Source organism: Saccopteryx bilineata, chromosome 2, assembly GCF_036850765.1.
Source record: "Saccopteryx bilineata isolate mSacBil1 chromosome 2, mSacBil1_pri_phased_curated, whole genome shotgun sequence".
In the NCBI taxonomy this organism is placed as follows: domain Eukaryota; kingdom Metazoa; phylum Chordata; class Mammalia; order Chiroptera; family Emballonuridae; genus Saccopteryx; species Saccopteryx bilineata.
In genome coordinates, this window is record NC_089491.1 from 3,971,217 (window position 1) to 3,986,945 (window position 15,729).

At 61.4% G+C, this 15,729-nt stretch overlaps 1 protein-coding gene across 5 annotated transcripts in view; it reads left to right on the top strand.

Moving 5' to 3' along the window:
* The window catches only part of AK8 (adenylate kinase 8), a 121,777-nt gene that overhangs the window by 48,056 nt on the left and 57,992 nt on the right, over positions 1-15,729 (top strand). For all 5 annotated transcript variants that reach the window (XM_066254615.1, XM_066254617.1, XM_066254616.1 and 2 more), the window contains one exon: positions 2,378-2,467. In XM_066254615.1, coding sequence (XP_066110712.1) covers positions 2,378-2,467 — 90 coding nt within the window. The remainder of the gene's footprint in view (positions 1-2,377; positions 2,468-15,729) is intronic.

A 15,729-nucleotide genomic window follows, 5' to 3' on the forward strand; every position in this document is an offset into this window, starting at 1 on the left:
CATTCTCTTGTATTTTTCCGGTCCCCCCAACCGCCTCTGCGTGTTAGTGTGGACGCTGCCTGTCACCTGTCTTCCTGTCTTCACATCCCCCGGATGCAGCCCATCTGGCAGTGAGTCCCAGCTCCAGAATTTCCACCTGGTTCTTTTCCTCTTGTTTCCATTTCTCTGCTGGGACTCCTCCACCTAGTCGCTCATTTTAACTACCTTTTCCTTAAAGTCTTACACACATTTGTGGTAGGTGTTCTGAAGTCCTTGTGTGCTAATGCCAGCCTCTGGGTCATCTCTTGACCTGATTCCGTGGCCACTTTCCCTCCTTAGAGGGGTCCCCTGTTCCTGGCTCTGTTGCAGATCAAGTAGTATTTTATGATCCACTGGACCTTGTGGTTCTCACATTGTTGAGAGTCTGGTTTGTGTGGTTTTGCTTTAAGAATCCTGAGTTCATTGGGCCTGACCTGTGGTGGCGCAGTGGATAAAGCATCAACCTTGGAAACACTGAGGTTGCCAGCTTGAAACCCTGGACTTGCCTGGTCAAGGCACATATGGGAGTTGATGCTTCCTGCTCCCCCCCCAAAATGAATAAATAAATAATCTAAGAAAAAAGAATACTGAGTTCAAAAGAGTGGAGCTGTGCCAAGTGGTTAAGTTACTGAAGGATCCACTGGGTCCATCTGAGGCTTATTTTTAATTTTGTGAGGGCAGGATGAGAGTGTGCCTTCCTGGGCTGGGTGTCCGGGGTCTCGGCCGGGTGTCCAGGTTCTCGGCCAGGCGTCCGGGGTCTTGGCTTCGTGTCTGGGGTCTCGGCCTCATGTCCAAGGTCTCGGCCAGGCGTCCGGGGTCTTGGCTTCGTGTCCGGGGTCTCGGCCGGGCGTCCGGGGTCTCGGCCGGGTGTCCGGGGTCTCGGCCAGGCGTCTGGGGTCTCGGCCGCGTGTCCGGGGTCTCGGCCGGGCATCCGGGGTCTCGGCCGCGTGTCCGGGGTCTCGGCCGGGCGTCCGGGGTCTCGACTGCATGTCCAGGGTCTCGGCTGGGTGTCTGCGGTGTGAAAAGTGACCATAGGTAGAAATCCAAGGTGAGATGGAACTCCATGTGTCCCTTCTCGCAGAACCACAGCGCTGGTCAGCTGTCGTCCACGGCCTGAAAAGAGTTGCTTCACATATATATTTTTTTTGTCATGGTTTTTTACAACAGAAGGGCAGCATGCTGTTACTCCTTCATGGCCAGAATGGGACGCTAAGCCTGGGTTTGGTGTTGCACAGACCCAGGTTGGAGCCTCCCCAGCCGTGCCACTGGCTGGCTCTGTGACCTAGAGCAGGCGACGTCACCTCTCGAGTCTGTTTCCTCACCTGAAAAACCACTGGTTGCCGTGAGGACTGAGGAAGATCACACACACCCGGCAGGGCGCTTGGCCCGTGGGAAGGTCCCCGCCTGTGACCGCCTGCCTTCGCTGTGGCTTCCGTCTCCCTCGGGGAGGGAGCTGCCAGCTGCCCCGAGCCCGGCCCTGCTGTCACCTCCACAGCGAAGGACGCCTGTCCTTGCCCAGGACGTAGTCTCAGTGACGGCTGCTGTCTTATACCTTCACTTCTTTCAGTTCCTGTCAGGATTTGTTGTTGTCGTTGCTTTAGAACAGGAAGAAAACTCCTTGGCCTTAAAGTTGAGAAAAGCAAGACTGGAATTAATGTGTGAAAGCCCAGCCTGAACCTCGGCTCTGGCGCTCACCGCCACCCGAAGCCAAGGGGCCCGGTGTCTGCTCCTTCCACGCTGCTTGACCGGCACCTCGTGTGTTGGCCACGTCCGGAGCCTAGACACACAGTGGGGCTCATGCCGGGAGGGCCCCTGCGTGCACGCCCGTGCCTCCCAAGGGGGCAGCAGCGTGGCTGGGCACTCCGTGTGCCCCCGTGGTCACCAGGGGGTCCATTTGCTCCAACAAGCCCTCCTGTCCGTGGACCCGTGACCCCAAGCAGACGCCTCGCTGACCAGAAGCCGCAGGCTTCCCCGCCGCCCCCTGTGTGAACAGCGTGAACAGGAGCGTGTGCGGGACACATCGCTCGGCCCAGCTCTGTGGCCGTCGCCAGTCCTCACCCACCAGAGCCCCACGGGGCAGTTCGGGCCCCTGGGTCCTGCAGGGGCTGCCACGCCGCGACCTCCCCGTGACGGCTTCCCACCCTCCCCGGTTTTTCATGCGTCCCACACCCTCCTCACCAGCCTCTTAATTTCCCGGTTCCTTTTTGGAATTTGCTTTCACTTGGACACACACCCACGCTCAGAAAAAAACCCTCTCATTTTTTTTCAGTGACCCTGTTTCCCCCGGCAGGCAGCACTGGGGCCTTTTTTTGTCTCATTCTTATTGTGACGGGGGTCTTTCTGCCCCTCTCCCCTCCAGTGTGCTGCGGGCAGCTGCTGAAAGAGGTCGTGGCCGACGAGTCCAAGTTCAGCGAGGCCATCCGGCCCTACTTTGAACAGGAGTTGACAGGTAGGCCACACTTTCCCCGACCACCCAAGCCTCCCAGGTCCCGGAGTTGACCAGCTCCCTGAAGCTCGCCGAGAACCGGGGGCTCGGAGGGGGCACAGGCCTGTCCCGGGAGCAGAGAACCGGGGGCTCGGAGGGGGAACAGGCCTGTCCCGGGAGCAGAGGCCCCGTGCCTGCTCCCTGAGGTTCGCCGAGAACTGGGGGCTCGGAGGGGGAACAGGCCTGTCCCGGGAGCAGAGGCCCCGTAACCGCTCCCTGGGGCTCGCCGGGAACCGGGGGCTCAGAGGGGGAACAGGCCTGTCCCGGGAGCAGAGGCCCCGTGCCCGCTCCCTGGGGCTCGCCGGGAACCGGGGGCTCGGAGGGGGAACAGGCCTGTCCCGGGAGCAGAGGCCCCATAACCGCTCCCTGGGGCTCGCCGAGAACCGGGGGCTCGGAGGGGGAACAGGCCTGTCCCGGGAGCAGAGGCCCCGTAACCGCTCCCTGGGGCTCGCCGGGAACCGGGGGCTCGGAGGGGGAACAGGCCTGTCCCGGGAGCAGAGGCCCCGTGCCCGCTCCCTGGGGCTCGCCGAGAACCAGGGGCTCGGAGGGGGAACAGGCCTGTCCCGGGAGCAGAGGCCCCATGCCCGCTCCCTGGGGCTCGCTGAGAACCGGGGGCTCGGAGGGGGAACAGGCCTGTCCCGGGAGCAGAGGCTCCGTAACTGCTCCCTGGGGCTCGCCGAGAACTGGGGGCTCAGAGGGGGAACAGGCCTGTCCCGGAAGCAGAGAACCGGGGGTTCGGAAAGGGAACAGGCCTGTCCTGGGAGCAGATACCCCATAACCGCTCCCTGAGGCTCGCCGAGAACCGGGAGCTCGGAGGGGGAACAGGCCTGTCCCGGGAGCAGAGGTCCCGTGCCCGCTCCCTGGGGCTCGCCGAGAACCGGGGGCTCAGAGGGGGAACAGGCCTATCCCGGGAGTAGAGGCCCCATGCCCGCTCCCTGGGAAGGCCCCTGGCCTCCCGCCTGACCCTCGGACGGCCTGTGTGGGTCAGCACTGCTGTGCTCTCACCGGTGCTTTGGAAGGTGTCTGTTTCCCAGGGATGCTTGCTCTTCGTAACTGGTGATACTTAAAATGGGGGGCCAGGAGAGGCCACAGAGCGCCCCGTCCTTCACTAGTCAGCGTGCACAGCACACTGTGGGCAGAGAATCCGATTCAACCAGCACTCGGAGCCGGGCGTGCAGACAGTTTTGCAGAGGCACGGACCGACTGGCCGTTGGTCCTCGGAGGATCCGACGGTACCTGCCTGATGGGTGAGGCCGGACCAGAGCATCCTTCCAGCACCCCCTCCACCCACCAGGACCTACAACCTGAAAGCATTCCTAAGCTCCGGCCCTGAGGAAGGGAGCCTTTGGGATCATTCTGGTCCGGTTCCCTGCGTCCACAAGGGAGCCGCAGAGAGGGGCCTGTCTGGGCCCCTGCGGACCCCGTGGTCTCCCCGGGCGGCGTGTCCCGGCCCACGGCTCCCCCTCTCGTGCAAAGTGCCGTCAGCACAGTGTGAGGTCTGATACCAGCGTGGGCTTGCTGTGAGGGCAGTCGGCCGGAGGCAGCTGTGGTCAGAGGGACAGGGCAGCGTGTGCGCTGATGGGGACCCCTCCCAGCAGGGCGCCCCGCGCTGGTTCCTGCCGTCCTCCCGGCAGGGCGCCCCGCTGCGGTTCCCGCTGTCCTCCCGCAGGGTGCCCCGCGCCGGTTCCCGCCGTCCTCCCGGCAGGGTGCCCCGCGCCGGTTCCCGCCGTCTTCCCGCAGGGTGCCCCGCGCCGGTTCCTGCCGTCCTCCCGGCAGGGTAAGCTGGCGAGGAAGTGGTAACATCAGGCTGCATGCTCCCAACCGTCAGCTCAGAGGGCTCCCCCACCCTGTCCCGGGCGAGGTCCTGGCCTGGCCGTCCCAAGTCCCTCCTCAGCATGTCCTGGCTCCCAGGGTGACGTTCAAGTGCGCAGAGTCGGTGATGCACGTAGGGCGGGCGGGCCGGAGAGGGAGCCCCTTGTTCCCGAGCCAGGCCCTCTGGCCCGTTCCCTTCTCAGAGTCGGCCATTGCGGGTGAGGTGCCCGTGGACACCCCCAGTCACGGGGATGGGTGTGGGGCGCCCCCGGGAGGCATGAGGGTAGGAACGCATCATGGTGGCAGCCGCGGGGGCAGGGACCTGAGCCTCCAGCAGTGCCGGCGTCCCGTGGATTGGCGTGGCGGGGTGGTCAGCGCCCTAAAGAGCACTGGTTGACGGTGTGAGTGAATGTGCTACCAAGTGAGCGGACTTAGCATGTTACGTGTTCCATGGCGGGGACGGACGGCGATTCATCCGCTGCTCTAACCAGCCTGTCGTCGAGGGTGAATGGGTGGGCCCACTCACACGTGACCCGGGAGCAGCTGGGACTCGTCATTCTGTCAGCGTGCCTGCGTGCGCCCGTCCTCCGTGTCTGCTGGGGCCGGGTTGCTCCTTTCCTGTTGCTGCAGCAACAGCACAGATGTGTTATCTCCCCAGCCTGGGGCCAGCCGTCCTGAGTCAGTGCCTGCGGGGGCGGGGGGGGGGAGGAGGGGCTGGACCTTCCCCAGGCTGCAGGGGTGGGGGACCTGAGTCAGTGCCTGCGGGAGGGGGGGGCTGGTCCTTCCCCAGGCCTGGGGCCAGCCGTCCTGAGTCAGTGCCTGCGGGGGCAGGGGGGGAGGTGGGGCTGGACCTTTCCCAGGCCTGGGGCCAGCCGTCCTGAGTCAGTGCCTGCCAGGGGAGGGGGGGCTGGTCCTTCCCCAGGCTGCGGGGGTGGGGGGCGTGCTCCATGCCCTTCACAGCTGCCAGAGGCCCCTCAGAGGCCCCTCGGCCAGCTTCCGCTGGTCAGCACAGTCCCGTCTTCCCACCCGTCCTCTCTGGCCATGAAAAATAAACCTGGCGAGTCTTTTCAGTGGTGGCCAAGAGGCAGAGTGGCTTGCTTGTTTTTTGGTGACTAGAAAGGAGACTGAAGGCACAGTCTCCTATAAGATCGTCACTGCTCTGTGCCGAATGTGCCCTCTGCAACCTTCTGTCACTTAGACTCTGTAGCGCCAGACCTCTCACTCCCTACAAAACTCAAGACACAACAGCACCCAATACGGCATCTCCCTCACCAGAGCAATGAATTCCGTCACTGTGCATAACAAAGAACGCATCTGTACCACGCACAGGGTCTCATTAGAGGGCTATGGAGATGCCCCCCGAGGAAACCAAACCACTTGCTTGGCAAAGGAGGGCGCTGGAGCCCCTGGCCTGTCAGGGACCCACTTCCCCAGCCTGTGGAAGGGAGGGCGTGTACAGGACTCTCCTGATTCTGTTGGAAGGGAGGTCGGGCTGAATGAGCAAACTCTGCTTAGCCACCCGCCCTTGATGACCTCCCAGCCGAGGCCCTGCGCCTGCTCCTCGAAGCCAGCATCACTGATGTCCGGGACCCGGTGTCAGGGTGCCACGTCAGGGGCTCGGTCATCAGCCATGTCACCTCCCCATACCTGAGCCATTTGGAGACAGGCCCAGAGTTTGTGGGGGGCATCACAGGGAAGATGTGGGGACCCGAGGGCTCCGTGGGCTTCTGGACACGGTCTCCAAGTCCAGGCCCAGGGACAAGCTTCTGAGATGCTGAGATGGCCCCTGCCCCAGTAACAGCCACGCCCCGACGGGGGGCTGGGGAACTGGCCCGGGGCCCTGCCTGGGTAGAGGCAGCAGTGGGGAGGGAGTCCCACTCTCTGGGAAAGTGGGTCAGGGGGCGGAGGGGGTTGCCAGATCTACCTTCCCCAAGCCGCCCTGGGCTCAGAAGTCCCCCCAAGTACACAGACAGGAGCTGCTTCCTTTTGGGGGACCACCGAGGCATCCATCTCAGATTTCCGTCTTCACGCCCGAGGCATGTTCCAGCCCTCTCTGCCTTCAGGGCCAGCACCGTTCCTGGGGACGCAGGGTCCCCCCACCCCCTGCCCCTGTTCTTGTCGGTGCCGTCCAGAAACCTGAAGGTTCTGGGAACTCCGGTCAAGGGCAGAGGCCTCGTCGCCCCGAGCACAGCCCTGCCCCTCTGAGCTGGCAGCTGTCACCACCAGAGCCTCCAACCACGTAGGCAGCCCCGTACAGAAATACACCCTCGCCCCCTCCTAAGTATTTTTCTCGGCACGGGGCTCCTCCGCTGGGGACACTCTGCCCCGTGCTCCTGGCCGCCGGCCGACGCGGCCAGCCTCCGCCGCCCCTCCCGGAGCTCCTGCCAGTGCAGGCTGTTGTCCGCTCCACTCACCTTGGAGCTGCAGCCCCGGAGGCAGGAGCCGTGTGACTGCCGTGCATCGAGGCCACCCTCGCGGTCGTCACCACCGTCAGCAGCTCAGCGGAACAGACCCAGATGGCGTCCTTTCCCTGTGGAGCTGCCCCCCCCCCCACATGGGGCCTCAGAGTGTGATTTCCCAGCCATGACCTCTGTGGACACAGCTATGTTCTCTCCTGTCCTCATGGGGGCTGCCAACACCTCCTCCTCTCGAATCAGCTACAAAATTAATAACTACTGTTTTCCCGTCTTTCCACGTTCACTGGGCAGAGGACCCCAGGGCCCCATCTCCGCTCCTCCCGGTCTCCTGGCTGCACGCCGTGGACAGGGCACGGGGGTGCTCATTCAGTGCCCTGGACTTGGGGGTATATGGGTCTGCGCCCCCTAACCTCGTCTGACTCGAGCTGCCACGGACAGAACAAACTCATTCCCGAGGGTTCTGCACGTGCCTGCGCCACTCAGCCACCCGCGTCATGGCCACCGCGGTCAGGCTGCGCCCGGCTCGCGGGGTCGGCCCGTCACGCAGCTACCCGTGGCGGTCAGGCTGCGCCCGGCTCGCGGGGTCGGCCCGTCACGCAGCTACCCGTGGCGGTCAGGCTGCGCACTGCTCGCGGGGTCGCGGGGTCGGCCCGTCACGCAGCTACCCGTGGCGGTCAGGCTGCGCACTGCTCGCGGGGTCGCGGGGTCGGCCCGTCACGCAGCTACCCGTGGCGGTCAGGCTGCGCACTGCTCGCGGGGTCGCGGGGTCGGCCCGTCACGCAGCTACCCGTGGCGGTCAGGCTGCGCCCGGCTCGCGGGGTCGGCCCGTCACGCAGCTACCCGTGGCGGTCAGGCTGCGCCCGGCTCGCGGGGTCGCGGGGTCGGCCCGTCACGCAGCTACCCGTGGCGGTCAGGCTGCGCCCGGCTCGCAGGGTCGGCCCCGTCACGCAGCTACCCGTGGCGGTCAGGCTGCGCCTGGCTCGCGGGGTCGGCCCCGTCATGCAGCTCAGCCGCCGGAGCCCCTGCCATGTTCACACGGGCATGACACGAGTCAAAACCGTTCTGAGCTTTTGGAAGAAGAGGTTCTCAGCTGCTCCTACACATTTGCAGTGAGGCGGCCAGTGCCTCTCTGTGCAGCGGTAGAGCCTCTCCCCAAGATCAGGCACGGGCGCCCCCAGACCCCGTTCTCTGCTGGGATCATCGGGGGCTCACGGTGCCACCGCCTCCATGTGCCGGGGCCCCTCTCCCACCAGAGGTTGTTGAAGGTGAGGCTTCTCAGTCCCAGAGACCTGGAGTGTCCAGAGGAGAGCAGCCCCTTGGTGCCACGGGGCTGTCTGTGTCCCCAGTGTCCTCTAAGCGTAACAGCGGTCTTGCCATTGGCCTCGGCTCAACACGGGGAAGTCTGCGCAGCCGTATTTCTCTCCCCTTCCCCAGGACTTCCAGGCCTGAATTGTGGCCTGGTGCGTGGCGGTATGTCTGGCCGCTGGCAGTGGGCACAGGTGGAGCCCAGACCGCTGGCTCTAATTAGTGGTGCAGAGAGAGGGTGACTCCTGCCCGGCCCTGCTGGTCATTTCCCTTCCAGAGCCTTGCTCGGCCTTTCTCCGATCAGCCACCCAGGACAACATGGCGTGTCTGGCCTGTGCTGGTTCAGTTCTTTGCTCTGGGTGTGAGATGTTCGTCTTGGTCAGAATGTGTGTGTGGGGTGCTTTCAGGCCAGGGATCCCCACCGAGGGCATCCAGGCGGTGGGGGTTTGAGTCAGACTCAGCTTTTTCCATTTCCTGTCTCTCCAGGAGCAGAAAGGGGAATTGTGCATTCCAACATGTGCTGACCGAGCTTGTTGGCCAGATCACCATGAGCTCCTAAGGCACTGCAGCCCTGTAACCAGCCCCACCGGTCCGCACCCTCCCTGCAGCTGAGCGGCCAGTCCCTGGGTGCTCAGCCCACCTGACATCGGGCCTTCGGGTGGGATGCATCCCCTTCATCTGTGTGACGCCTTTCCCCTAGAAGCGAGGCCTGGTGTGCAGAGGAGATACCCTCCCTGCAAAGCAGGTCATTACTGAGTGTTACCTGGGCTGCCGCAGGCCTCCCTAAACACTTCGTCTGGAGAGGGTCCCTCGTGGCCCAGCAGCAGAACAGGCGAAGAGGCAGGGTGGGAGGGGGGGGATCGGAAGGAGATCCGACTCTTAATTTGCACCCTTTCTGGTAATGAGACCCCACCGCAGCCAACGCAGCCCTCCCAGCACGAAAAAAAAGCCAAACCAGCCCCAAATTGAGATGATTACGAGTGTTTTCGAGAGCCTTCCGCGCCAGCCTCCCAGGAGGCGTGGATCAGAGCGCAGCAGCAGCACCTCTTTTTTTTTTTTTTTTTTTTTTAGGGGAATTAATATCCTCATCACTAAATGCACACTAAAGACTCCACAATAGGCCGGCTCTTTGCATTTGTTAAAAACTTGCGCGGAGTTGCCGCGTTGAAAGACAAAGGGAGGCTGGCGGTGTGAGCGGAGGCGCAGAGGCAGCGGAGGAGGCAGCGGAGGAGGCAGCGGAGAGCGTCCGCGGCGCCCGCAGCGTAACCCGGAGGGACCTCCGCCCGGCTTCGGCGCTGGCTGTGCCCGCGGTGTGTTCCTAGGAGCGGAAGACAGCGCCCGGCGCTCTAAATTATTTACCAGTTGATTAATAGACTCACAGGGGTATAATTAGAAGAGGGAGAGACAGCGGGCACAGTAACCGGTACAGCGCTTGGGGGAACGGGAGCCTTTATTTTTTTAAAGAAACTTTCTAGGGTGCTGGGCGTTTGAAGATAAGTTGGGAAGAGCTCAGTGCCTCTTCCCTTTTGAAGTGGAAATAGGACAGTTTGAATCCGTCGAGTTTAATTTTTCACAAGCTTTAGGGGCCCCGCGGTGCAACTCCCTTTTTATTATTGAAAAAAAAACAACTCCACGTTTTTCTTTCATTTTCCTACACACACACACACACATACACGCACATGCACACGCACACACACGCACACACACACACACACAGTCCAAGCAGGAAGTAATAAACACGTTCATTTACTCTTTCAGTCAACGTGGATTTTATCCGGTGTGCCTCCCCGCACTGTGTCCCCACCTGTCCCGTGGGTGCCCCACCCCCCCAGGGCCCCCGGGCAGGGCCGCTCCAGGGTGATTAGCGGCAGCCCTGTAATTTTATGCATTAAGCCTCACCTCACCTCCCATCTGACAATGCTTTTGAAGTAGCTCCTTTTTTCAAGTGAAACTTCTGACTTTCCCACTGGGACTGCTACAAAGATTTCCTCACGGAAAGTCTCTGCGAGTGTCTTCAGTCCAGGAGGGGACCGTGGCCGTGGCTGTGGCCGGGAGCTGGCACCCCCTTCCCTCGCCAAGCAGGGGGTGGCGGCGCTCAGGGCCGAGGGCCAGTTCATGAGCTCGAGGAGAGAGGGGTCGGTGCCGCCCTTTACCCACAGCTTCCTGCCTGGAGGGTCCCGCTCCTTGTTTGTTTAAAATTAGACTTTTGTCGCAAAAGTGCACATGGTCTCCCTGCGTTATAACAAAACGAGTCACTTGGGCATCGTCCATGGGTCTTTTTACCGTGAGGGTCACAAAGTTTTGTTCAGTGGCCAGACAGTGGGGAAACTGAGTCAGCAAGGGGTTCTGAACTCGCTCATGCTTCCGTTCAGCTCGAGTCTCTCACCCCCGCCGGGGCGAGGCCTCTCCAGGGCCGTTCTTGCCACCCAGCCGCGTCACCGCGGGTGCCCTGCAGGACCGTGCTCCCAGAGTGTGTGCCCGGTCAGGCTCTCAGACCACAAAGCAAGAGGAAGCAAAACCCACAGGTTTCTGGCCAGTCTGAGATGAGCCTCGAAGTGCATGGTGTCCTTCTCACTTTGACCAGGGCTTCTGGAAGCAGTCCCCTCTCCAGGGGCCGCCCCAGTGGCTTCCAGCCCACTCAGCTGTGAAATTGTCTGCGACAGGCCAAACCTCAAGGCCCGGCTTTCTCTTCCGGCCAGAGGTCTCCCATGCAGCCGCCTGGGGGGTCCTCTCACACCCCCCCAGGCAGGTGCGGCTTGAAGCCCCTTCCCTCTGGGACAGTCGCTGACACCAGCTTCTTTCTGGTGGGGCTCTGAGCGGGGCATTTGGAGGGGGCGCTGCCCCGGCTGACCTCCGGCAGCCCCTGTCCCTCAGGCAGTGGCTGTGTCCCTGCAGCAGATCAGGGGCGTGGGGCAGGTTCGGGTTTGTCAGCCGGAAGGGGTGTGAGGCTTCCTCGTGGGGATGGCACGGCCATGAGGGATGAGGGGGCAAACGGCCCACACCCTCCAGCTCCACACCTGTCTGCGCTGCTCTGAGTGAGGGGACAGAAGGGAGGACGGTGGGGACGTGATGGAGGGGTATCGGCAGGTGGGATGGAGGGACGCGGAGGTGGGAGCAGTGTGGAGCATAAGGGGGGCCCCCATCCCACCCACACTGCCTGCGGCCATCCCACCCCATCCCATGGGGCCACATTCCTCCCCCTTGCTCTCACCTCAGTGCACACGGCTGCCTTTCCCTCTGGGACCCTGGTCTCACCACTCCCACTTCCGGTCACGATCGGGTTCCGGGGAGGTGAGATGGACCCTGGCTGGGAGCCTCAGCACCTCACGCCGCCTGTGTCTCTTGGGCACAGCAGCCTTGGCAAATGCGACGGGGGAAAGAACCCAGACCCCATGTGCCCCCTGGGCCCAGGGCCGGAGTAGGAGCCCAGCCAGTGTTGGAGGGGGCACCTGGCCTGGACAGCGTGGCAGGGGAGTCCCTGGCAGCCCCTGGCAGGCGCCTGTGGCTGCAGCGGGGCGCTCTCCTGCTCCTGCACTGCGGACAGACAGATCCCTTCACAGGGAGGGACAGCAGTGATGGGAGGCAGCGGGCAGCCAGGCAGGCCTATGCAGGGGACCACCACGGTCACTCCTGCAGTCCGGGGAGCAGCTGCAGATGGGAGGGGACCACCACGGTCACTCCTGCAGTCCGGGAAGCAGCTGCATGTTTGAGCACACAAGTCACGGCCTTGATTCCGGGGCCGACTCTGCTGCCTCCCAGCTATGTGGCTGTGGGCGTCCACCCAGCCTCCTCCCCTGGACGGTGAGCTCCCCACAGCACGGAAGCCACTGGGTCGCTGTGTGTATAACATGTCATTGGGCCTCTAACGTGTTCGCACAGTGCATGGCACACCGCAGGCCACTGGACACTCACCGTTGTGAGTGGTGAGCCTACGAGTGAGGGCAGTCGTGAGGCCCACTGGGTGCACACGCATGTTTCTAGGTGAGTTTTGTTTGTTTTGACGTGGGCCTTGCTCGGCATAGTTTAAATGGCTGGAGAGGACTGGGCTGCCCCGTGTGGTTCTCAGTTCCGGTGTCAGCTCGGTGTCTGGGTTCTTTCCCCTGTCGCATCTGCTGGAGCTGCTGTCCCCAAGACGGAGCCTGCAGTCCCACGCCTGTGCCTGGGCTGGGATGCAGGGACCGCCAGGTGTTGGGCGTCTCCCTCCTGACACCTCTCCACGTGCCAGCGTGGGCTTCCGCACCGCGTGGCAGCTCCGGTCCACCAGCCTTCCCGCCTGGTGCTGGGGCAGCTGTCCCCCCGGGGAGGCCAGGGCGGTGACAACGGTTGGCCTGGAGTGTGGGATGAGCAGCGAGGCTGCTGCCCGATCCTGTTCATCAGACTGGTCAGTAAGACCGGCCCGGATCCGAGGCAAGGGGTCAGCCCACCTCTCGATGGGAGAGTGGCCGTCCCCAATCTTCCACACCAGGGAAGGCTGAGTTGAGTGGTTCCGTTCTGCTCAGGACAGGCTGCACCTTGTGACTCAGAACAGACAGCCCTGTAGTCCCTGAGGAGCTGGGTGACAGCGTGACTTCGCACCTGCCACACAGGGCTCGCTGATGGCTCGAAGACCTGAAGGTCTTGTTCTCTTTTAAGAGGAAGGAACCGCAGGGGAGAGGTAAAGGACTCACCCAAGGGCACGCTGCCAGTGAACCCGGGAGCAGAGGCGGAGTTCCCGCAGCCCCTTCCCAGAACGCAGGGAGGGAGACCGGAGATGAGGAAGTGGCCCAGAGCCAGATCACCTGCCTTTCAATCTAGGCCCCACCGGGCATTAGCCACGTGGTCCCAGGCAAGTTCCTTCCCTCTCTCTGTGCCTCGGTTTCCTAGTCTGTAAAATGGGGCTGTTATGGAAATTACATGAGTTCATACCTGTATTAGAGCAAACGCGTGCTGAGAACAGAGCCAAGCTCAGAGCAGGCAGCGTGCACACGCTGGCCCAGCGACCGCCATCGTGCCTCTCCCATCCCGGAAACCCGGGTTCCCGTCGCTTCCAGGTCCCCAGGCATTGCTGGTTTCTTCTCCCAGGTCACGTGGGCAGTGGTGTCCTCACTGCCCTCGAGAGGTGGAGAAGTAACTCCTCCTAAGCCCCAGATCTGTTAAAATGGAGGAAAATCATGTTCCTTAAACTGCTCGCTTGGCGGTGAACAGCGACAGTGAGCACACTCCATCCGGGAACAGTCCAGTTCCTGACACAGACCCGTTTTTCCCGTTTTTACTTTCCGGTTCCACCAAAAGGTGTAAACAGATGTTTTAAGATAACAGTAACTATCAAATCGTCAGGGGCAGTGTGGGTGAGCACGTCGTTTTATTAAAAGTCTTAATGGGCCAAGTGAAGAGCCTGTTATTTACAGAAGATTGCCTTTGTTTAAACCAGGGGTCTCAAACTTGTGGCCCGCCGAACAATTTTGTGCAGCCTGCAGACTAATCCACGAAGTTCAAAATATTTTGGATAAAATTAAGTAAGCCTAGGGGCCTACTTGTACTTTTCATTTCTCTAGCATCCTAGCTAGATATTAGCTTAGTTAACAGCAGTTGTGATGCGAACTACAGTTTCTGGTCGTTTTGTGACACTGAGTAAACTGCATGTATGATTGTGCTTGTACTGATTTTTTTTTGTTTTGTTTTCAACTGCAGTGAGAAAAGTGTTGTGTAACAGTTGCCTTTTGTAGACCTAGTGCGGCCCGCCGAACGGCTGTGATCTTGCTCTGCGGCCCACATGCTGAGTTGAGTTTGAGACCCCTGGGTTAAACGGTCTTTGTGCCGGTCTAAAACGGCGCTGGCAAGACAGACTGACGCGTCTGCTGTCGGAAAGCTCTGCCGGCAGCGGCGGACACGTCGACCGCGTGTGGGAACCGCGATCTCCTCTCGGCCCTCTGCCCGAGTGGACACAGCAGAGAGGGGAGTGACGGGAAGGGGCAGGACGGGGATGGCCGCTCTCGAGGGAGCAGCAGCACACGCGTGCTCCTCGTTGCTGAGGGCCCAGGGCGGAGGGGCTCCTCTACACTCGGGAAAAAATCCAGCATTGGAAAATTATTTCCTGGCACCATGGTCTGCCGCTCAAGTTTAAACATTATTATTAAGCAATAGAGATGTTTGGCCCTGGCCGGTTGGCTCAGTGGTAGAGCGTCGGCCTGGTGCGCAGAAGTCCCAGGTTCGATTCCCGGCCAGGGCACACAGAAGCGCCCATTTGCTTCTCCACCCCTCCCCCTCTCCTTCCTCTCTGTCTCTCTCTTCCCCTCCCGCAGCTGAGGTTCCATTGGAGCAAAGATGGCCCGGGCGCTGGGGATGGCTCCTTGGCTTCTGCCCCAGGCGCTGGAGTAGCTCTGGTCTCAACAGAGCGACGCCCCAGAGGGGCAGAGCGTCGCCCCCTGGTGGGCGTGCCGGTGGATCCCTGTCGGGCGCATGTGGGAGTCTGTCTGACTGTCTCTCCGTTTCCAGCTTCAGAAAAATACAAAAAAAAAAGCAACAGAGATGTTAGAATATAGACTTTTGGAACCTAAAGAAGTCTTAGAAGACATCTGTGCCATCTTGAGCGCCTGGGAAACGCAGGCCCGCAAGACAGGGCTTGTCTGGGGCAAGTGGCTGAGGTTTAGCAAGAGGCAGGCCATGTCCTGGGGCTTGCTCCCCCTCCCCAAGAATTCCAGGGTGCGGCCGATTCCAACAGTCCAGTTTCTCCTCCTCATCTATCTCCCTTAGAGGGTTTAGAAATGTCACGGTTTATCATTTTGTGCCCATATGGGGCGCAGTATCCAGGATTGACCAGCAGGTGGCAGTCAATAATAAACAAACAGCATGGCGAAGGCCACAGCTGCCCGGTCCGGCCCTGTTGGCGCTGCTGGGCCTTCTCATGATTTCCGGCTATGCAGGAGGAGGGCTTGGTTATGTAAGCTGCCTGGAATCAGCGCTGTGGGGGCAGGGTTGCAGTCTCCCAGAACACACTGATAAAGGATTGGGGGCCCAGAGGATCTAACCCATGTCCTGGGCCAAGCCCCCAGCATTCTGGGGAAGAGACGTGGGAGTCGGGAGCCCCGTTCCTTCCAAGAATCAGTGCGCATGAGATGGAAATAAAGCAGAAGCAACCCTCCTTGTCCTCCCCCGACCAAGCCTGTTCTCAGACTCCCCCACGGCGCCCCGTTCTCTTCATCCACCAACCCTGCCTGTTCTCAGACTCCCCCACGGCGCCCCGTCCTCCTCCTCCCCCGGCCCGGCCTGTTCTCAGACTCACTCCCCCACGGCGCCCCTCTGAGAGTGGGTGGGGCCCCGCAGCTGCATGGGGAGGTTGGGAAGGGGGAAGAGAAACAAATTCCTTTTCTTTTTTAAGGATCAGTTTATTTAATTTTTAACTTTAACTTCTTTAGCAAGAGAGAGAGAGAGAGAGAGGAAGAGGGAGACAGACAGGGACAGACAGGAAGGGAGAATGACGAGTCACATCAATTCTTCGTTGTGACACCTTAGTTGTTCATTGATTGCTTTCTCATATGTGCCTTGACCGGGGGGCTCCCGCAGAGCAAGTGACCCCTTGCTCAAGCCAGAGACCTTGGGCTTCAAGCCAGCGACTTTTGGGCTCAAGCCAGTGACCATGAGGTCATGTCTATGATCCCACACTCAAGCCGCCAACCTTGGGGTTTGAACCTGGGTCCTCAGTGTCCCAGGCCG